The following is an 18,914-nucleotide window of genomic DNA, read 5'->3' as shown; positions in this document are numbered from 1 at the left end:
ATATCTGTGCAGCGTCTGTCCTGTGTTGTCTTGTCTTGTCACTGAACTACTTTCTCAAACTTTTGTGAAATCGTACCAAACTTCTGGTATGCACATATCTCTCCCGTCGGTATGTCCTAAGGGTATTTGTTTTGAAAAATGTTCCAATGTTTTTTTTAGATTTTTTGGGGAATTTTTTTTTTTCAACTTCATTTGTTTATAAAATGTGATATCACGTATATTACAAATACATTTGTGCAAAATAATTGTTTGAATTATGATTGGTTTAAACCATGACAAAACGGCAACTCGGTTACAGTCATTTATCTATATATCTACACATCTGGGCAGTTTCTGTGTTCTCACTTAACGACTCCCTCAAACTTTTGTTTCCGTGGTTGTGAAGTGTTTTTAATAACGTTGTGGTAGTTTTGAATCACGTGGTGGTGAGGTATTTTGAATTATGTGGTGGTGAGGTGTTTTTCAATGACGTGGTGGTGAGGTGTTTTTAAATGATGTGGTGGTGAGGTGTTTTTAAATCACATGGTGGTGAGGTGTTTTGAATTACGTGGTGGTGAGGTATTTATAATTATGTGGTGGTGACGTGTTTTTAATTATGTGGTGGTGAGGTGTTTTGAATTAGTTGGTGATGAGGTGTTTTGAATTACGTGGTGGTGAGGTGTTTTGAATTACTTGGTGGTGAGGTGTTTTTAAATGACGTGGTGGTGAGGTGTTTTAAATTACTTGGTGGTGAGGTGTTTTGAATTACTTGGTGGTGAGGTGTTTTTAAATGACGTGGTGGTGAGGTGGCTTTAATTTCGTGGCTGTGAGGTGTTTTTATTCCGTGTTTTATGGCTGTGAGGTGTTTTATTACCTGTTTTATGGCTGTGAGGTGTTTTTCAATTTCGTGGTGGTGAGGTGTTTTTAATTTCGTGGTGGTAAGGTGTTTTTATTACGTGTTTTATGGCTGTGAGGTGTTTTTTAATTACTTGGTGGTGAGGTGTTTTGAATTACTTGGTGGTGAGGTGTTTTAAATTACTTGGTGGTGAGGTGTTTTGAATTACTTGGTGGTGAGGTGTTTTAAATTACTTGGTGGTGAGGTGTTTTGAATTACTTGGTGGTGAGGTGTTTTAAATTACTTGGTGGTGAGGTCTTTTAAATTACTTGGTAGTGAGGTGTTTTGAATTACTTGGTGGTGAGGTGTTTTAAATTACTTGGTGGTGAGGTGTTTTAAATTACTTGGTGGTGAGGTCTTTTTATTACGTGTTTTATGGCTGCGAGGTGTTTTAAATTATTTGGTGGTGAGGTGTTTTAAATTACTGGGTGGTGAGGTGTTTTTATTACATGTTTTATGGCTGTGAGGTGTTTTGAATTACTTGGTGGTGAGGTGTTTTGAATTACCTGGTTGTGAGGTGTTTTAAATTACTTGGTGGTGAGGTGTTTTGAATTACTTGGTGGTGAGGTGTTTTGAATTACTTGGTGGTGAGGTGTTTTAAATTACTTGGTGGTGAGGTGTTTTAAATTACTTGGTGGTGAGGTGTTTTAAATTACTTGGTGGTGAGGTCTTTTTATTACGTGTTTTATGGCTGCGAGGTGTTTTAAATTACTTGGTGGTGAGGTGTTTTGAATTACTTGGTGGTGAGGTGTTTTGAATTACTTGGTGGTGAGGTGTTTTAAATTACTTGGTGGTGAGGTGTTTTAAATTACTTGGTGGTGAGGTGTTTTGAATTACTTAGTAGTGAGGTGTTTTGAATTACTTGGTGGTGAGGTGTTTTAAATTACTTGGTGGTGAGGTGTTTTGAATTACTTGGTGGTGAGGTGTTTTTATTACATGTTTTATGGCTGTGAGGTGTTTTGAATTACTTGGTGGTGAGGTGTTTTGAATTACCTGGTTGTGAGGTGTTTTAAATTACTTGGTGGTGAGGTGTTTTGAATTACTTGGTGGTGAGGTGTTTTGAATTACTTGGTGGTGAGGTGTTTTAAATTACTTGGTGGTGAGGTGTTTTAAATTACTTGGTGGTGAGGTGTTTTGAATTACTTGGTAGTGAGGTATTTTGAATTACTTGGTGGTGAGGTGTTTTAAATTACTTGGTGGTGAGGTGTTTTAAATTACTTGGTGGTGAGGTGTTTTGAATTACTTGGTAGTGAGGTGTTTTGAATTACGTGGTGGTGAGGTGTTTTGAATTACTTGGTGGTGAGGTGTTTTGAATTACTTGGTGGTGAGGTGTTTTTATTACATGTTTTATGGCTGTGAGGTGTTTTGAATTACTTGGTGGTGAGGTGTTTTTAAATGACGTGGTGGTGAGGTGGTTTTAATTTCGTGGCTGTGAGGTGTTTTTATTACGTGTTTTATGGCTGTGAGGTGTTTTATTGCATGTTTTATGGCTGTGAGGTGTTTTGAATTACTTGGTGGTGAGGTGTTTTTAAATGACGTGGTGGTGAGGTGGTTTTAATTTCGTGGTGGTGAGGTGTTTTTATTACGTGTTTTATGGCTGTGAGGTGTTTTAAATTACTTGGTGGTGAGGTGTTTTGAATTACTTGGTGGTGAGGTGTTTTGAATTACTTGGTGGTGAGGTGTTTTAAATTACTTGGTGGTGAGGAGTTTTGAATTCCTTGGTGGTGAGGTGTTTTAAATTACTTGGTGGTGAGGTGTTTTGAATTACTTGGTGGTGAGGTGTTTTGAATTACTTGGTGGTGAGGTGTTTTGAATTACTTGGTGGTGAGGTGTTTTAAATTTCTTGGTGGTGAGGTTTTTTAAATTACTTGGTGGTGAGGTGTTTTGAATTACTTGGTGGTGAGGTGTTTTGAATTACTTGGTGGTGAGGTGTTTTAAATTACTTGGTGGTGAGGTGTTTTGAATTACTTGGTGGTGAGGTGTTTTAAATTACTTGGTGGTGAGGTGTTTTAAATTACTTGGTGGTGAGGTGTTTTGAATTACTTAGTAGTGAGGTGTTTTGAATTACTTGGTGGTGAGGTGTTTTAAATTACTTGGTGGTGAGGTGTTTTGAATTACTTGGTGGTGAGGTGTTTTTATTACATGTTTTATGGCTGTGAGGTGTTTTGAATTACTTGGTGGTGAGGTGTTTTGAATTACCTGGTTGTGAGGTGTTTTAAATTACTTGGTGGTGAGGTGTTTTGAATTACTTGGTGGTGAGGTGTTTTGAATTACTTGGTGGTGAGGTGTTTTAAATTACTTGGTGGTGAGGTGTTTTAAATTACTTGGTGGTGAGGTGTTTTGAATTACTTGGTAGTGAGGTATTTTGAATTACTTGGTGGTGAGGTGTTTTAAATTACTTGGTGGTGAGGTGTTTTAAATTACTTGGTGGTGAGGTGTTTTGAATTACTTGGTAGTGAGGTGTTTTGAATTACGTGGTGGTGAGGTGTTTTGAATTACTTGGTGGTGAGGTGTTTTGAATTACTTGGTGGTGAGGTTGTTTTATTACATGTTTTATGGCTGTGAGGTGTTTTGAATTACTTGGTGGTGAGGTGTTTTTAAATGACGTGGTGGTGAGGTGGTTTTAATTTCGTGGCTGTGAGGTGTTTTTATTACGTGTTTTATGGCTGTGAGGTGTTTTATTGCATGTTTTATGGCTGTGAGGTGTTTTGAATTACTTGGTGGTGAGGTGTTTTTAAATGACGTGGTGGTGAGGTGGTTTTAATTTCGTGGTGGTGAGGTGTTTTTATTACGTGTTTTATGGCTGTGAGGTGTTTTAAATTACTTGGTGGTGAGGTGTTTTGAATTACTTGGTGGTGAGGTGTTTTGAATTACTTGGTGGTGAGGTGTTTTAAATTACTTGGTGGTGAGGAGTTTTGAATTCCTTGGTGGTGAGGTGTTTTAAATTACTTGGTGGTGAGGTGTTTTGAATTACTTGGTGGTGAGGTGTTTTAAATTACTTGGTGGTGAGGTGTTTTGAATTACTTGGTGGTGAGGTGTTTTAAATTTCTTGGTGGTGAGGTTTTTTAAATTACTTGGTGGTGAGGTGTTTTGAATTACTTGGTGGTGAGGTGTTTTAAATTACTTGGTGGTGAGGTGTTTTTATTACGTGCTTTATGGCTGCGAGGTGTTTTAAATTACTTGGTGGTGAGGTGTTTTGAATTACATGGTGGTGAGGTGTAATCGTCCCAAACTTCCAGTCTGCACCTACCCCTCCCCTATGTATGTGCTGAGGGGTTCTTTCTTGAAACAAAAAATTCAACCTAAATCTTCAACCTAAATTGCCGATAAAAATGTAAACCACAAACACAACAAATACATTTGTGCAAAATAATTGTTTGTATTATGATTGGTGTAAATCATGAAAACACAACAACTCAGGTACAGTCATTATCCTCAGCTAAAATAAGCCCGTTCCTCAGTAACGACGCTTGGTGAGGCGAGCGGAGCTAGTATATATATATATATATATATATATATATATATATATATATATATATATATATATATATATATATATATATATATATATATATATATATACATATACAGACTTGGCATTTAATATGGAATATTTTTTTTGTGGGGGTGAACTTACTTTTAAGATGACTTAGAACCAAAAGTTCATTGGAATTATGTTGAAATTATTCTAGATTTTGTTAATGTGACCTTTAAAAGAAACAAAAACCACGTTTGACATTTCGAAGCAAATAAATTGATCCTTGAAAGTGATGCAAACTGATATTGAAATCAATTCACGGACAGTACTGTGTTAAACTTCTGTACGTTTTCCAGAAGTATCTCTTTATTTTGCACATTAGCCAAAAATTTTTTTAACAAAAACAAAAGTTAAATTACGACTGGGATTACGGACAGTAAAATTACAGTTCAGTACGTCGTGCAACCCCCACGAGCATTCAGGAGAGCACGTACACGTTGAGGCATGCTGTTCACGAGATTTGCCAAGGTTTGGACAGGAATCACTTGCCATGCAGTTACAATAGCCTGCTGCAATTCACGCACAGAGGCAGGCTGCTGGTCCAAGTTGTCGATTTGATGCGATAATTCTGCCCACAAGTTCTCTATCGGATTCATATCCAGGGACATGGCAGGCCACTCCATATGCTCTACACCACGGTCAGCAAGAAAGTGTTGGATCATGCGAGCACGATGAGGCCATGCATTGTCATCTTGGAAGACAAAGTTTCCTCGAAAGGCTGCACGAGCAAATGGAAGCAATGTTTCTTCCAGAATGGCCCTGTACTTGAACTGGTTCAGGTTTCCATTCAGAACAACCAGGTCAGTTTTCCCCTCTGCATGAAAAGCAGCCAAAACGGTCACCCCACCACCTCCAGCTTGGACTCTTGGCACTATACAATCTTCGTTGTAGGCTTCATGCACTTGTCTGCGCACTCGGACATGGCCATCTTGACGATAGACCAGAAATCAAGACTCGTCACTGAAGATCACGTGATTCCAGTGTCCTGGCTGCCATTGACGGTGCTCTCTGGCCCACTGCAATCGGCACTGGCGGTGTTGTCTTGTCAGTCGTGGCTTTCTCAGAGGACGCCTGGCACGATAGCCTGTTTGAACCAGTCGTTGGTTGACTGGCCTTCTGGATACAGGCACATTTATCAGTTGCTGCCACTCAGCCCTATGCCGATTAGCTGACTTGGTACGGCCATTGCGGACTAACCGGTGCAGCTGGCGATCATCCCTCTTTGTGGTTCTGCGGGGACGTCCTGGCCTCGATATTGGAGTAGGGACACCCCTCTGAGCATTTCGTTTCGGGATCTTTGACACCTGACCTTGAGTGATGCCATACTGCCGAGCAATAGCACGCTGTTTCATGCCGGAATTTCGTAAAGCCACCACTCCATGACAAACAGCATTGTCGAGTTGACGGACCATCTTTTGTAGATGAGGCAATAACTTTTGTAGATGTGCAGCAGTTGTTTTCCACTAATACAGAATGCAACAACCCTTATATACCCGATTGTGAAGCCAATCGTCAAATGTACCTGTCCGTACATTTTGTCACGCCACCTGTGATATAATCCTGTTATTGACTTCTTGCTGCGACAGACAATCAGTGACATGGTTCTTTTAACAAAGAAATCACCGAAGCGTAAAAGAAACTCACCAGATTGATATACTGAGTTCAGACAGGAAACCCAAGTCAGGCAAAAAAAAAATATTCCATATTAAATGCCAAGTCTGTATATATATATATATATTAGAGTCGTTCAAAATTTAAAGATTGGATTTTCATTTCTCCACAAGCCTGCCCCTATTCCTATTGAAGAAAGTAGTTTGTGGTGAAAAGTTGAGCTTGATAAGACAATATTTAGAGGTTGCTCAAAATGTTATAATAAGATACAGAATTTTTAGCATCATACATCAATTCATAGATAATTATCTATTTTTAATTACTCAAATTATTTATTATTGTTGGCTTGCACTTGTCTTCAATGGTATGACCAAGAGATTGTGCAAAAGCACTGGCCACAAACATAGCACACCGATCTGAGAGATTTACTCTGTCCAGAGTTGCCACTATTGCTGGAGTGATCACCTTGATGGGATCCTTTTTCGCCTGTTTGGCAGAAGATGGACTTTGGAGTTTGGATTCATTGTCCCCTGAATCGGAGCTCTCAATCTCAGACTCATCATCATCATCAACCACAGCCGATGTTGGTGGAAAAGATTGCATTGCTGTTAGAGTCTCAGCAGCATGTTTCTTCTTTCTTTTATCTTCATTCTCAAGCCTGATACGCTTTCTGTTCTCCTTCACTGCCAGAGTGTTGTCCACAGATCCCATACGTGAACTTGAGGGATCCTCACGCTGTATGATAAGGAATGATCAGATCTTTGTCGGCGAGGTCACGTCTTTTCGAAGCTGTCCATGCGCTCACGCTTTCGAAGTGAAGTAATTTTTCACAATTGTGTTTTTGTCGAAACTGTATTTATCTTTCGGTGTGTGTACCTATAGTGTGTCCTTAGGAAGATTCTCGGTGTTAATTTTTCATACCTGTATAAAAAATCGTCGGTTAATTCATGTCGCGTCGTTTGAGGCCTAGTAGGTTACCGTGTCCTACCTTGAGGCTTTGTTTTTCTCTCAGCGGTCCGTCGATTGTGCTGCAATTACTTTCGTTCTCTGTGTTGCCCCAGTCGTTCACCCCATACGTCCTTGTTTAAAATCTCAACTAAAAAAAAATAAAATCCACAAAAAAATATTTCCTACTCTGTTCTTATTCGTTGTTCTTATTCGTTTTTTTTCGTTGTTCTTATTTGTTCGTTCGTTCTTCGAGCACGTGTTTCACCCCCATTTCCATTTTCCATTTCCCCAAATAGTTTTCATGCTCAATTTTAAAATGTTTAAACTTTTCCCTGAAGTACTGTATTCTGTCGTATATTATAACACCTTTTTTTTTTTTTTTTTGTATACAGAGTCGAGGCTCGTGAAAGAGCTAACATTTATCAAACAAACAAATCAAACAAACAAGCAAACAAAGTATATAAAAAGGGGAGCGGTCGACAAGATGGGGAGAGAAGGGGAGGAAGCACATAAACACAACATTTGAGAGCAGGGACATCAGGAAATGTTTTTGGAGGGAGAGGGCATGGGGGGAGGCAGGATAGGTATAAAACGCAAGGACACCAAGGACTTCCAGGAAAGAGGTCAAAAGTCACCTCAAAAACGTGGATTTGGGGTGAAATTAGCAGGGGTAGAAAAGATCAAGGTTTTGGATTGGGGAAGATAAGAGATGGTGGTGAACAGCCGTTTTAAAGACCTCCAGGGAGGACTGGGATTGAAGAGAGTGAGGGAGTTTGTTCCAGAGGCGGGAGAAAAGAGGAATGAAGGAGTGAAGGTGAGCAGAGAGTCTTGATTTTGGCAGGTTAACCATAAGAGGGTTGCAGGCAGATCTTGTGTGACCTGCAGGAATATTTGGGGGACAGAGCCCAGAGAGAGCTGGGGGAGCAAGGCCGGAGAGGAGTCGGTAGAAGACGGAAAGACCACCAACCTGCCTGCGGTGATTAAGTGAAAGGCCCTCGGAGATAGCGAGGACCTTTTTCTTCTTCTTCTATAAAAGGATGCTTTCGACTTGCTCAACAAATCAATTCATTCCAAAAAAAAATTCCATCTCTTACAGTTCCTCTTTTCTACATTCCCAAAACTCTCCTGCACTCCACACCTCCTCCAGTGTCCTCAAACGTATTTTTGACTCGAAGGTCACAAGAAACTCATTTTGCAATAAATGTTCGTTTTCCATTAATCGTACACTTTCTAAAATCCAATCTCACCCCTCCCCTCCAAATCTTCCCCATCACCCCTCCCCTCCAAAACTTCCCCATCATCCCTCCCCTCCAAAACTTCCCCATCGCCCCTCCCCACCAAAGCTACCCTCTTGCTCCTCCCCTCCAAATCTTCCCCATCACCCATCTCTTTCAAATCTTCCCCCTTGCCTCTCCCCTCCAAATCTTCCCCATCACCCATCCCTTTCAAATCTTCCCCCTTGCCCCTCCCCTCCAAATCCTTGCCATCACCCATCCCTTTCAAATCTCCCTCCTTGCCCCTTCCCTCCTAAACTCCCCCCACACCCCTCCCCTCCGAGACTCTCCCTCGCCCCTCCCCTCCTCGACTCCCCTCTCACCCCTCCTCCTCAAAGCGTCCTCCCCGCTTCTTCCCCCTTCCAACTTTCACCTTCAGCTTCCCCAAACTTCTGCCTCGCTCTTCCCTCTCCTCAAATAACTCCTCACTGTGCCTCACCCAATCACCATCAAACCTTTTGTCTGCCCCACCCTTCCCTTTCTCCAAGCTATTCTGAAATCTCTGACACCTTCAACAGCTCTCCCTACCTCCTCCTCCTCTTCCACATCTTACCCTACTTACCCTACCCCTCCCCCCCGCCCCCTGTTCTGTATCCGATGTTCCCCCTTCCTCTTCATTTACGGTTTGGACCTCAAACATCCGGGGCCTTCGCTCAAACTTGACTGATCTCTCCATACAGGTTGCTTCTGACAAACCAGACGTGATCTGCTTAACATAAACTTTCCTCCTTTATGATGTCTCTGATTCCTTGGTATCTCTCCCAGGTTACTCCCTCCTCCAGTATGATAGACCTGAGCCTCGTCCTGGAGGTGGGGTTGCTATCTATATAAAAAACTCTCTTCCTCACTCGCCCTGCACTGCCCTCTCTCCACCTCACCCCGAGGAGTACCTCTGGCTACGGCTTCCTCTCCGCTCCCATCTTTTGTTCATATGTGTTCTGTACCGTCCTCCAAACAGTGATGACTCCATCTACATCTCGCTGTCTGATAATATGAACCAGCTTCTATCGACCCATCACAACTCTCTCTTCCTCATATGTGGTGATTTCAATTGTCACCATGCCAGGTGTCTGGGTGTGGTTACCTCTCTCACCATCCATGGCTCCTCAGCAAAGGACTTCTGCGACTCACTGGGACTGACACAATCTGTCAATTTCCCGACCCGGATCTCAGTCAACGGAGCATCTTCTCTTCTGGACTTGGTTATGACTAACTTCCCTGAAAATGTCTGCTGCTCTTCTTCTGCTCCAATCGGCTCATCTGATCATGTGCTTGTTAAAGTGGACATCTCTCTGACCATTCTCAGAGAGCCTCCTCAGCATCAACGAGTCTGGCATTTCACTCAGGCCAACTGGCATGGTCTTCAAGCAGCCATCAATCATCTGGACTGGTCTCCCAACTCTACCGCCTCTGACATCAACTCATCCTGGGAATTCTTCCAAAGTAAATTGCTCTCTCTCATGCACAGATTTATCCCATCTCATCTTTAATTGTCATACCCTTCCTCCCATCCATGGTACATGGAATCTTGTGGTGAGGCTGTTGCCCAGAAACAACTTGCCTTTGTCTCCTGGAAAGCAAATCCAACGGAAGGAAATCTCATTTCCTTTCACAAAGCCCGAAACAAGTGTGTGTCCACCCTCAGGAGAGCCAGGAAACAATATCTCTCTGTTCTCAAGACCGAACTCTCTTATCTGTCTCCCTCTTCCAAATCCTGGTGGCGTCTGGTCAAATCTGTTTCTGGTGTTTGTTCCCCCTCCCCTCCCTCACCTCAAACGGCTACACAGCTGACTCCGCACATGAAAAAGCTGAATGCCTCAACTCTGTGTTTGCCTCTAAATCTTGTGTCCCAAACCCATCCCTCTCTGTACCCACCGTACCCAGTCGTACCCAGCTGCTCCTGGAATCTGTGTCCTTTCCTCCTGACAAGGTGGAAAAGTTTCTAGCAACCCTCGACTCTGATTCTGCAACTGGACCTGACGGCATCAGCCCACGGGTTTTAAAATCCTGTTCTTCCGCTCTTTCACTCCCTCTCTCTGTTCTCTTCACCATCTCTTTTGCTCAAGGTCATCTGCCACCTGCTTGGAAATCAGCCAACATCACCGCCTTGCACAAAAAAGGTGCAAAAACAGATCCGAGCAACTACAGACCAATCAGCCTTCTCCCAATTATCAGCAAAGTCATGGTATCCATAATTGCTTCAGATATTAAATCTTTCCTCTTCTCCAATGGCTTGATCTCTGATCATCAATTTGGTTTCAGACCAGGTCACTCTACTCTGGACATGCTGCTTCTGCTCTCTCAACAATGGATGGAGGTCCTCAATACCAAACAGGAAATTAGAGCTGTCTCCCTTGACATATCACGTGCCTTCGATATGGTCTGGCACCCCGCTCTGCTCACCAAACTCTCCTCCTTTGGTATCCATGGAAATCTCCACGCATGGCTGGCAGACTTCCTCTCTAGTCGTACTCAACGTGTGGCCCTGAATGGGTTTCTCTCATCTCCTCTTCCTGTTCAGGCTGAAGTTCCCCAATGCAGTGTTCTGGGCCCTGTGCTTTTTCTGGTCTTCATCAATAATCTCTCTGACTCTTGAAAATCCTCTCTATCTCTTTGCTGATGACTCTACTCTCTGTCGCTCCATTCCTCATCCTTCAGATCGGCAGTCTGCAGCCTCGTCACTCTCTGCAGACCTGGACAAAATCACAGACTGGGCAAACAAGTGGAACATGTCTTTCAATCCTTACAAATCTCACACTCTTACGATGTCTCTCCAAAAAGACCCACTGGACAACCCTCCCATCCACTTTCTGAATAATCCTCTCCAAGAAGTTCTGTCACTCAAGCTTTTGGGTCTCACTATCTGCCGTGATCTTTCCTGGGAAAATCACATTTCAAATCTGGCCTCCAAAGCCAGTCGCCGACTGGGCATCCTCCATCATGCGAAGTCCTTCCTTGGCACACCTGAGCTCCTCACCACATACAAGGCTTTCATCTGCAGCTCAATGGAATACTGCTCTCCCCTCTGGGCTGGTGCTCCTGCCTCACACCTAGCTCGTCTTCAAGCTGTTTAAACCAAAGCGTTCAGAATCTTTGGAATCTCCTGCGATGAAGCTAACTCCGAGGGCCTTTCACTCACTCACCGCAGGCAGGTTGGTGGGCTTTCCGTCTTCTATCGACTCCTCTCTGGCCTTGCCCCCCCACCCCCAGCTCTCTCTGTGCTCTGTCCCCCAAATATTCCTGCAGGTTGCACAAGATATGCCTGCAACCCTCTTATGGTTAAACTGCCAAAATCAAGACTCTCTGCTCACCTTCACTCGTTCATTCCTCTTTTCTCCCACCTCTGGAACAAACCCCCTCACTCTCTTCAATCCAACTCCTCCTTCCAGGTCTTTAAAACAGCTGTTCACCACCATATTTTATCTTCCCCCATCCAAAACCTTGATCTTTTCTACCCCCTCTAATTTCACCCCAAATCCACTTTTTTGAAATACCAACTTCTTTCCTGGAAGTCCTTGGTGTCCTTGTGTTTTATAGTTCTTCCACCCCCCCCCCCCCTTCCCATGCCTCCTCCCCCCAAGCCCTCTCCCTCCCACACATCTCCCGATGTCCCTGCTCTCAAATGTTGTGTTTGTGTCCTTCCCCTTCTCTCCCCATCTTGTCTACCGCTACCTCTTTTTATATATTTTGTTTGTCTGTTTGATTTGTTTGTGTGATAAATGTTCGCTCTTTCACGAGCCTCGATTCTGTATCCCCCCCCAAAAAAAAAAAAAAAAAAATGCTTTGTCTTCTTCATTCGTCATTTTCTCAAGTGCATCTGGTGAGATATCGAAGAGGGATTGAAGATCATCTTTGTACATCTGCTCCTTCACTCTGTAGTTTTCGAATGACTTGGTTCTATTTTTCTTTACCAGTTTGTCGGCATCATACAACTTCAAAAGTTGGCGCTCACAGGAATCTACTCTCTGCACTGGAATTCGTGCTTTCTCCCAGTATGCACACACAGCTTGTACACACAGCTTGTACACTAAGTTTGGCACTTTCACGAACTGTATGGTGTTCTTGTATGTGATGGTACACCATTTTATGCAATATGTGTCCTTTGGTTGGTAGTCCCCCACATATTATTTCCTTTTCAGACTTGCCCAGCAACCAAACTGTGGAAGATCTGCGTGTTTCTGCCATCTGAAAAAAACAGGATAATTAAAAATGTTATTTTTTGAGCAACCTCTAAATAAGTTAAAATTTCCCTCATATTTGGTTCATATGATCTTTATAAACATAAGAACAAGGGCAGCCTTGTGGAGCATGGATTTGTGATTGTATTAAATATTACATATATCTGTGGACCACCCTAATATATATATACTACCAGAAGTACCCGGCATTGCCGGGCGGGGGTGAGGAGGGGAAAGGGGAGGGGAGGGGAACGGGGGGAGAGCGAGCCCCTTGGTAAAGCGAGCGATTTTTTTTTTCCATAGCGTCATAGCGTCATAGCGTTCATAGCGTTTCATAGCGTCATAGCGATTTTTTTTTTCATAGCGTCATAGCGTCATAGCGTTCATAGATAGTGTCATAGCGTTCATATCGTTCATAGCGTCATAGCGTTCATAGCGTTTCATAGCGTCATAGCGATTTTTTTTTTCATAGTGAAGAAACTGCGCTCCAACGCGAGTCGAAAGAATTGACGCGACCAAAGACGGAATTCGTCCGAGTTGCTTTATTGAAACAAAACAGCTCAGGTATTCTGACAAGCCCGTTTATCGGGCAGCAATATATATACACATTTATGTCGGGAAGTTTGCCCGGCAAAAGCTATACCGGGCATGCCCGGGTGTCAAGGGCGAGCCTTGGAAAGGCGAGTCTGGACCTGCCCGGGCGTGTTTGGCTGCGGCCTGGCAAGTCGAGGCTGGGCGTGCCCGGGCGCTCTGGACGAGCCCTGGAAAGGCGATAGCGGGCATGCCCGGACGCTCTGGGCGAGCCCTGGAAAGGCGATAGCGGGCATGCCCGGACGCTCTGGGCGAGCCCTGGAAAGGCGATAGCGGGCATGCCCGGACGCTCTGGGCGAGCCCTGGAAAGGCGATAGCGGGCATGCCCGGACGCTCTGGGCGAGCCCTGGAAAGGCGATAGCGGGCATGCCCGGACGCTCTGGGCGAGCCCTGGAAAGGCGATAGCGGGCATGCCCGGACGCTCTGGGCGAGCCCTGGAAAGGCGAGAGCGGGCATGCCCGGGAAAGACGAGACCGGGCGTGCCCGGGAGGTTCGGGCGTGCCCGGGAACAGTGAGTCCGGGCATGCCCGGGAGAGGCGCGTCTGGCCGTGTTCTGGCCGGTGCAAGGCGATTGTGTGCATCCAGCGGTAACCGCTACATAGCGTCATATCATTCATAGCATTCATATCATTCAGAGGTGGTGGTCGATTCCAAGGGATCTGGGTGATATTTAGTATTGTAGGAGGAGGTGGTGGTCGATTCCAATGGATCTGAGTGATATTTAGTATTGTAGGAGGAGGTGGTGGTCGATTCCAAGGGATCTGAGTGATATTTAGTATTGTAGGAGGGGGTGGTGGTCGATTGTGAGGGATCTGAGTGATATATATAGATAGTCGCGCGGCAAGGAACATCACGTGATCGCTCTGAGCGATCGATTGCAACTCTGCGTCCTGTCGTGGGCGTGGCCAACGTGGCCTCATGCTCCCAGGTGATTGGCTAACTCGAGCTCGAGAGAGCCATAATGCGCTACGTTATGGCAAAAAATATGAATCTAAAGATGAAAGGGAAAAAAACCTATGTGGTGTGAATGGCAATGTTCGTCGCTCAAATGTGAAAAAAGGCAATTGCTTTTCGCTCTGAAATAAGTGCGAACACGTAACTGAGTTAATGGCGGCAGGGAACATCACGTGATCGCTCTGAGCGAATCAGCGCGCTGCTCTGCGACCGGTCAGATTCCGGTCATAATATTTTGCGCTGAGATAAAAATATGGTAAAGGCATATTATGAAATAAATTTTTAGGTCAGCCATGTTCGTCCCAGGCTCAATGGCCATGTCTGTGCCAAATATCAAGTACGTGAGCCTCTCCGTTTAGGAGTCTATCGGTAACATTACATACACACACACACACACGCACACACAAACTGTGTTTTATATATATATATATATATATAACTGTAAGAAATAGTAGAAACTCCAAAGTACGAGCAGGGCGTCTCATTTGTATTGAATATATAATCGTTAGATTAAATAAGACGCGGACGTAGCTTCAGGACGTCGATCTTTAATTGTCGACAAGCTTTCGACCAACAAAGGTCTTCTTCTGAGTCAGCCCCAAGTTCAGCGGAAGTCGTCCAAAGTCGAAGACTTCCGCTGAACTTGGGGCTGACTCAGAAGAAGACCTTTGTTGGTCGAAAGCTTGTCGACAATTAAAGATCGACGTCCTGAAGCTACGTCCGCGTCTTATTTAATCTAACGATTATATATATATATATATATATATATATATATATATATATATATATATATATATATATATATATATATATATATATATATATATATATATACAGTATATATATATATATAATTATATACATATACATACATACACAGAGGCTGGGAAACAAATGGCTGTTGGCATAACTATGAGTGTGAATTACAGTTCCCTAACCTCAGGGCTGAGAGCTTTAGTATACTGTTATTGGTTTCAATCATAGATCGATATCTCGTGGGGACTTGGCTTTTTGCAAGAATCCATATCAAGGCAGAATGACCTATACTTTCCCACATCCTGATCGCATTTTAGACAAAGCTTCTCCCACACTTTGGACTACTCTACATTTAAAGAGAAATATCTTATCGATGGCAGACGGTCACCTGATAATTCCCAACCCCTCTAGCTCCTTTCATTAATAGCACCTACCCTCACCCACCCTGCCTTAGCCCATAAAGACCTTGCCTCCTGGGGTTAGCCATCGAGTAATTATGAGGTCGATACACAATAGCGATGCCAATTTCCACGATATGCAGGAGAGTTAAAGTACATTTATTTTTCTTTCTTTTAAACTTTGCTCAGGGTTCAATTTAGCAACATACAGTCACATTCTCACCTTAGCATACTCAGCGGGTGTCTTCGTTGACTTTGAACACTGCATATTGAACGTTTTCATAGATCATCTCTTTATTCTATTTCATACATGGCGTACCGACCGACCTATGATATCTTGACAAAATCGTTTAAAAAAAATTCGCGTGCATCGTATGTTCGACGTCATGTATTACTTTCATTATGATATTTCCTTTATGAATGTTAATAATACCTTACTTAGTCAAGCGTGGTAAGTGTTGTAAGGCCAGCAGGTGGTATTTTATTACCCTGCGCTCGCGAAGCGAAAAGTGGGGTTAAGCATTCATACTGCGTACGTGTGCCGTGTGGCGTGTGCCGTACGCGTCTGCATTTAAAAAAAAAAAATCATTTTCTCGGCAACAGTCGGTCCGATTGACATGAAACTTTCTCGATAGGAGCGCCTCCTCCGGTAGAATATTTTAATGATCATTATGACGTCATAGGCAACGTGGTACAGGCGCCATCTTGGAAAAAGTTCGCACCTCTATATCTCTGAAACCACTCCATGGAAAAAATTGAAACCTAGCTCATTGTCAAGTACTCCCAATGGGGAATAAGATATGTTATTGAGGATGTTATCGGTGCCTTCGTTATGACGTCATAATTCGACAAGTACAACAGTTATCCGATCATTATTTAAAAAAATTCAGCAACTGTTGGTCTGATGGACACACAATTTTCACCAGAGGAACGCCTCCTCCTTTAGAATATTTTAAGGATAATCATGACGTCGTAGGTCATGTGGTACAGGCGCCATCTTGGAAAAACCGAAAAATGTTGCACCTCTGTATCTCCAAAACCGTTGCATGGAAAAAATGGAAACATGGCTCATTGTAAAGAACTCCATATGGGGAATAGGTGTTGTTAACGATGACGTCATTGGTGCCAAAATAATTATGTCATAATTCATCAGGAACAACGCTTAGTCTGATCAGTCAAAATGTATTCAGCGTGATCTATGCAACAATTATATGAGAGAATATAAATTTATGATGTCATCGCTCACATGGTCTGGCAGCCATATTGGATCAAAGGAAAAAAATGTTCAAAAACAGAAGAGTTGGCTCACAACAAGTTGACTGCGCAGGGTAAATATTCTATGAATGCCATCTAGTTTAGTTAGGAGTCAATGAATGAATCCAGGCGTTTTCCCCTCACCACCTGTGCTCACTATCAGCCCCACAGGCGCGATTGGTGTTTTTTTGACAGGATCTTTGACGTAGTGGGGTTGTCACACATACACACACACACACACACACACACACACACACACACACACACACACACACACGCACAGACGAATACTCGAGACATCACACAGGACTGTTAAGACGACACAGACACAGCTACTGACCTTGGGGGGAGTACCGGTATTTCTTGGCATACTCTGGGTACCAGCGACGTCTTTTAAATTTCCTTGCGCTGGTCCTGCGCTCTCGTGACACCAATGAACTATAAATTTGGAAACCTCGGTACTACAATCTTCTCCCCCTGCTGAGAGAGACGATCGTTTTAATTTAAATCCCAAATTTTCCAAGCTCAGCTCACTTGGATCGTGGCTGTCCTGATGGATTCAAATCCACACGTCTGACACCATTTGTCGTGTCTGTAGCCGATGAACACCAGCCTTGGACGAATAGCCGGAACCGTCCTTAATTCCAAGGCGGACAGCCGAACTTGGCGGTTGGTTTTGTTGCACGCAGGATGGAAGGAAGCGAAGTGCTTACCTGAACGAAGCGCACGGGTTTATTCCCGAACCCACAACGAGTAAACGAACACAACAATTGAAAAATGCCACGTAATGAATATAATTAAGGTAAATCAAAGAATAAAATGAATGCTGAGGTAAAACTAATATTTTCTGCTGTGAGACGTCTACCCTCCGTCACAATTACAACACACAGGGGAAAAATAATGAAAATATAATGTTTCTTTTTGTCGGCCGGCACTCAGCTCTGGTCCCAAATGGCTTTTAGGAGCTTGGTGGTCATTGAAGCTCGAAGCCCCACAGGCAGGAACCGCACACGATGGCCGTGGAGTCACACTCCTCGGTGCCACAAACATGAGGTGCTTTGTGAGGGCAGTCCTCTTTCAAGTCCCTCTTTTGTCCGGGGAAGCACAACGCGGACCCGGTCCACCACAACCTCAGCAGTTTCCGAAAAACCCCTCAAAATCCTGCCGCCTCTCTCAGGCGCACACACAAAGAAACCCCCCCCCCCCCAGCTCCTCCACCAACGTCCGTTTCTCTCCAGAACCTTCTTGCTCTGACGTCACCCAAACCAATCGCAAAGCTCGGGGCGTGGCCTCACGCCATACGTGTCCATGTGGGTGGGTTTACTTGCCGATCGGCCATGTCCGGGTACTGTCGGCGGTTGTGGTCGTTTCATGGAAGTTTTGCATGGCCAGCCTTGTAAATGTAAAACGTAAGGGAAAGCGACAAAGGGAATCACACACTTGGGAAAACTAACCTTAGTCCCTAACTAGTTAGCACAGTTTCACCCCTCGTGTGAAGACACATAAACAATCTTAAGCTCCAGTTTCCCTACTTAATTATATCAAGATGTCTCCTACCCATCCACGGGCCATGCTATGACTATACAATCCTATCTTTACTATGGGATTCCTCCATATACCCACACAAACGTAACAGTATTCCCTAACAGCGATTGGGTAATGTGCAGGTGCCCTGTCCTGGTCGAACCATGCATTGTCCTTAATACCAAGGTTTTCTAGTTGTGGCACAAATCAGTTGCTGAGAGTCGACACGTCAGCACACCTCTTCCATTGGTTTTCCGTGAATGTGGACGTTCATGAACCCAGACACTGCCAACATTCCATTATTGAACCCAGACGCTGCCAACAATCCGTTGTTTAACCCAGACACTGCCAACAATCCGTTGTTGAACCCAGACACTGCCAACAATCCATTATTGAACCCAGACACTGCCAACAATCCGTTGTTGAACCCAGACACTGCCAACAATCCGTTGTTGAACCCAGACACTGCCAACAATCCGTTGTTGAACCCAGACACTGCCAACAATCCGTTGTTGAACCCAGACACTGCCAACAATCCGTTGTTGGACCCAGACACTGCCAACAATCCGTTGTTGAACCAAGACACTGCCAACAACCCATTATTGAACCCAGACACTGCCAACAATCCGTTGTTGAACCCAGACACTGCCAACAATCCATTATTGAACCCAGACACTGCCAACAATCCGTTGTTGGACCCAGACACTACCAACAATCCGTGGTTGAACCCAGACACTGCCAACAATCCGTTGTTGAACCCAGACACTGCCAACAATCCGTTGTTGAACCCAGACACTGCCAACAATCCATTATTGAACCCAGACGCTGCCAACAATCCGTTGTTTAACCCAGACACTGCCAACAATCCGTTGTTGAACCCAGCCACTGCCAACAATCCGTTGTTGAACCCAGACACTGCCAACAATCCGTTGTTTAACCCAAACACTGCCAACAATCCGTTGTTTAACCCAGACACTGCCAACAATCCATTATTGAACCCAGACACTGCCAACA

The 18,914-nt window shown here is 44.0% G+C and overlaps 1 protein-coding gene across 1 annotated transcript in view; it reads right to left on the bottom strand.

The window, feature by feature from the left end:
• Window positions 1–17,948, bottom strand: part of LOC144888579 (complex I assembly factor TIMMDC1, mitochondrial-like) — a 40,286-nt gene extending 22,338 nt beyond the window's left edge. The window contains exon 1 of the mRNA XM_078767010.1: window positions 17,934–17,948. Within this exon, the coding sequence (XP_078623136.1) occupies window positions 17,934–17,948 (15 nt within the window). The remainder of the gene's footprint in view (window positions 1–17,933) is intronic.
• Window positions 17,949–18,914: the final 966 nt, after the last annotated feature.

Source organism: Myxine glutinosa, chromosome 13 (assembly GCF_964187855.1).
Source record: "Myxine glutinosa chromosome 13, kmMyxGlut1.1, whole genome shotgun sequence".
In the NCBI taxonomy this organism is placed as follows: domain Eukaryota; kingdom Metazoa; phylum Chordata; class Myxini; order Myxiniformes; family Myxinidae; genus Myxine; species Myxine glutinosa.
The sequence above is the reverse complement of the archived record's forward strand: the minus strand, read 5'-3'. Positions and strand labels throughout refer to the sequence as shown.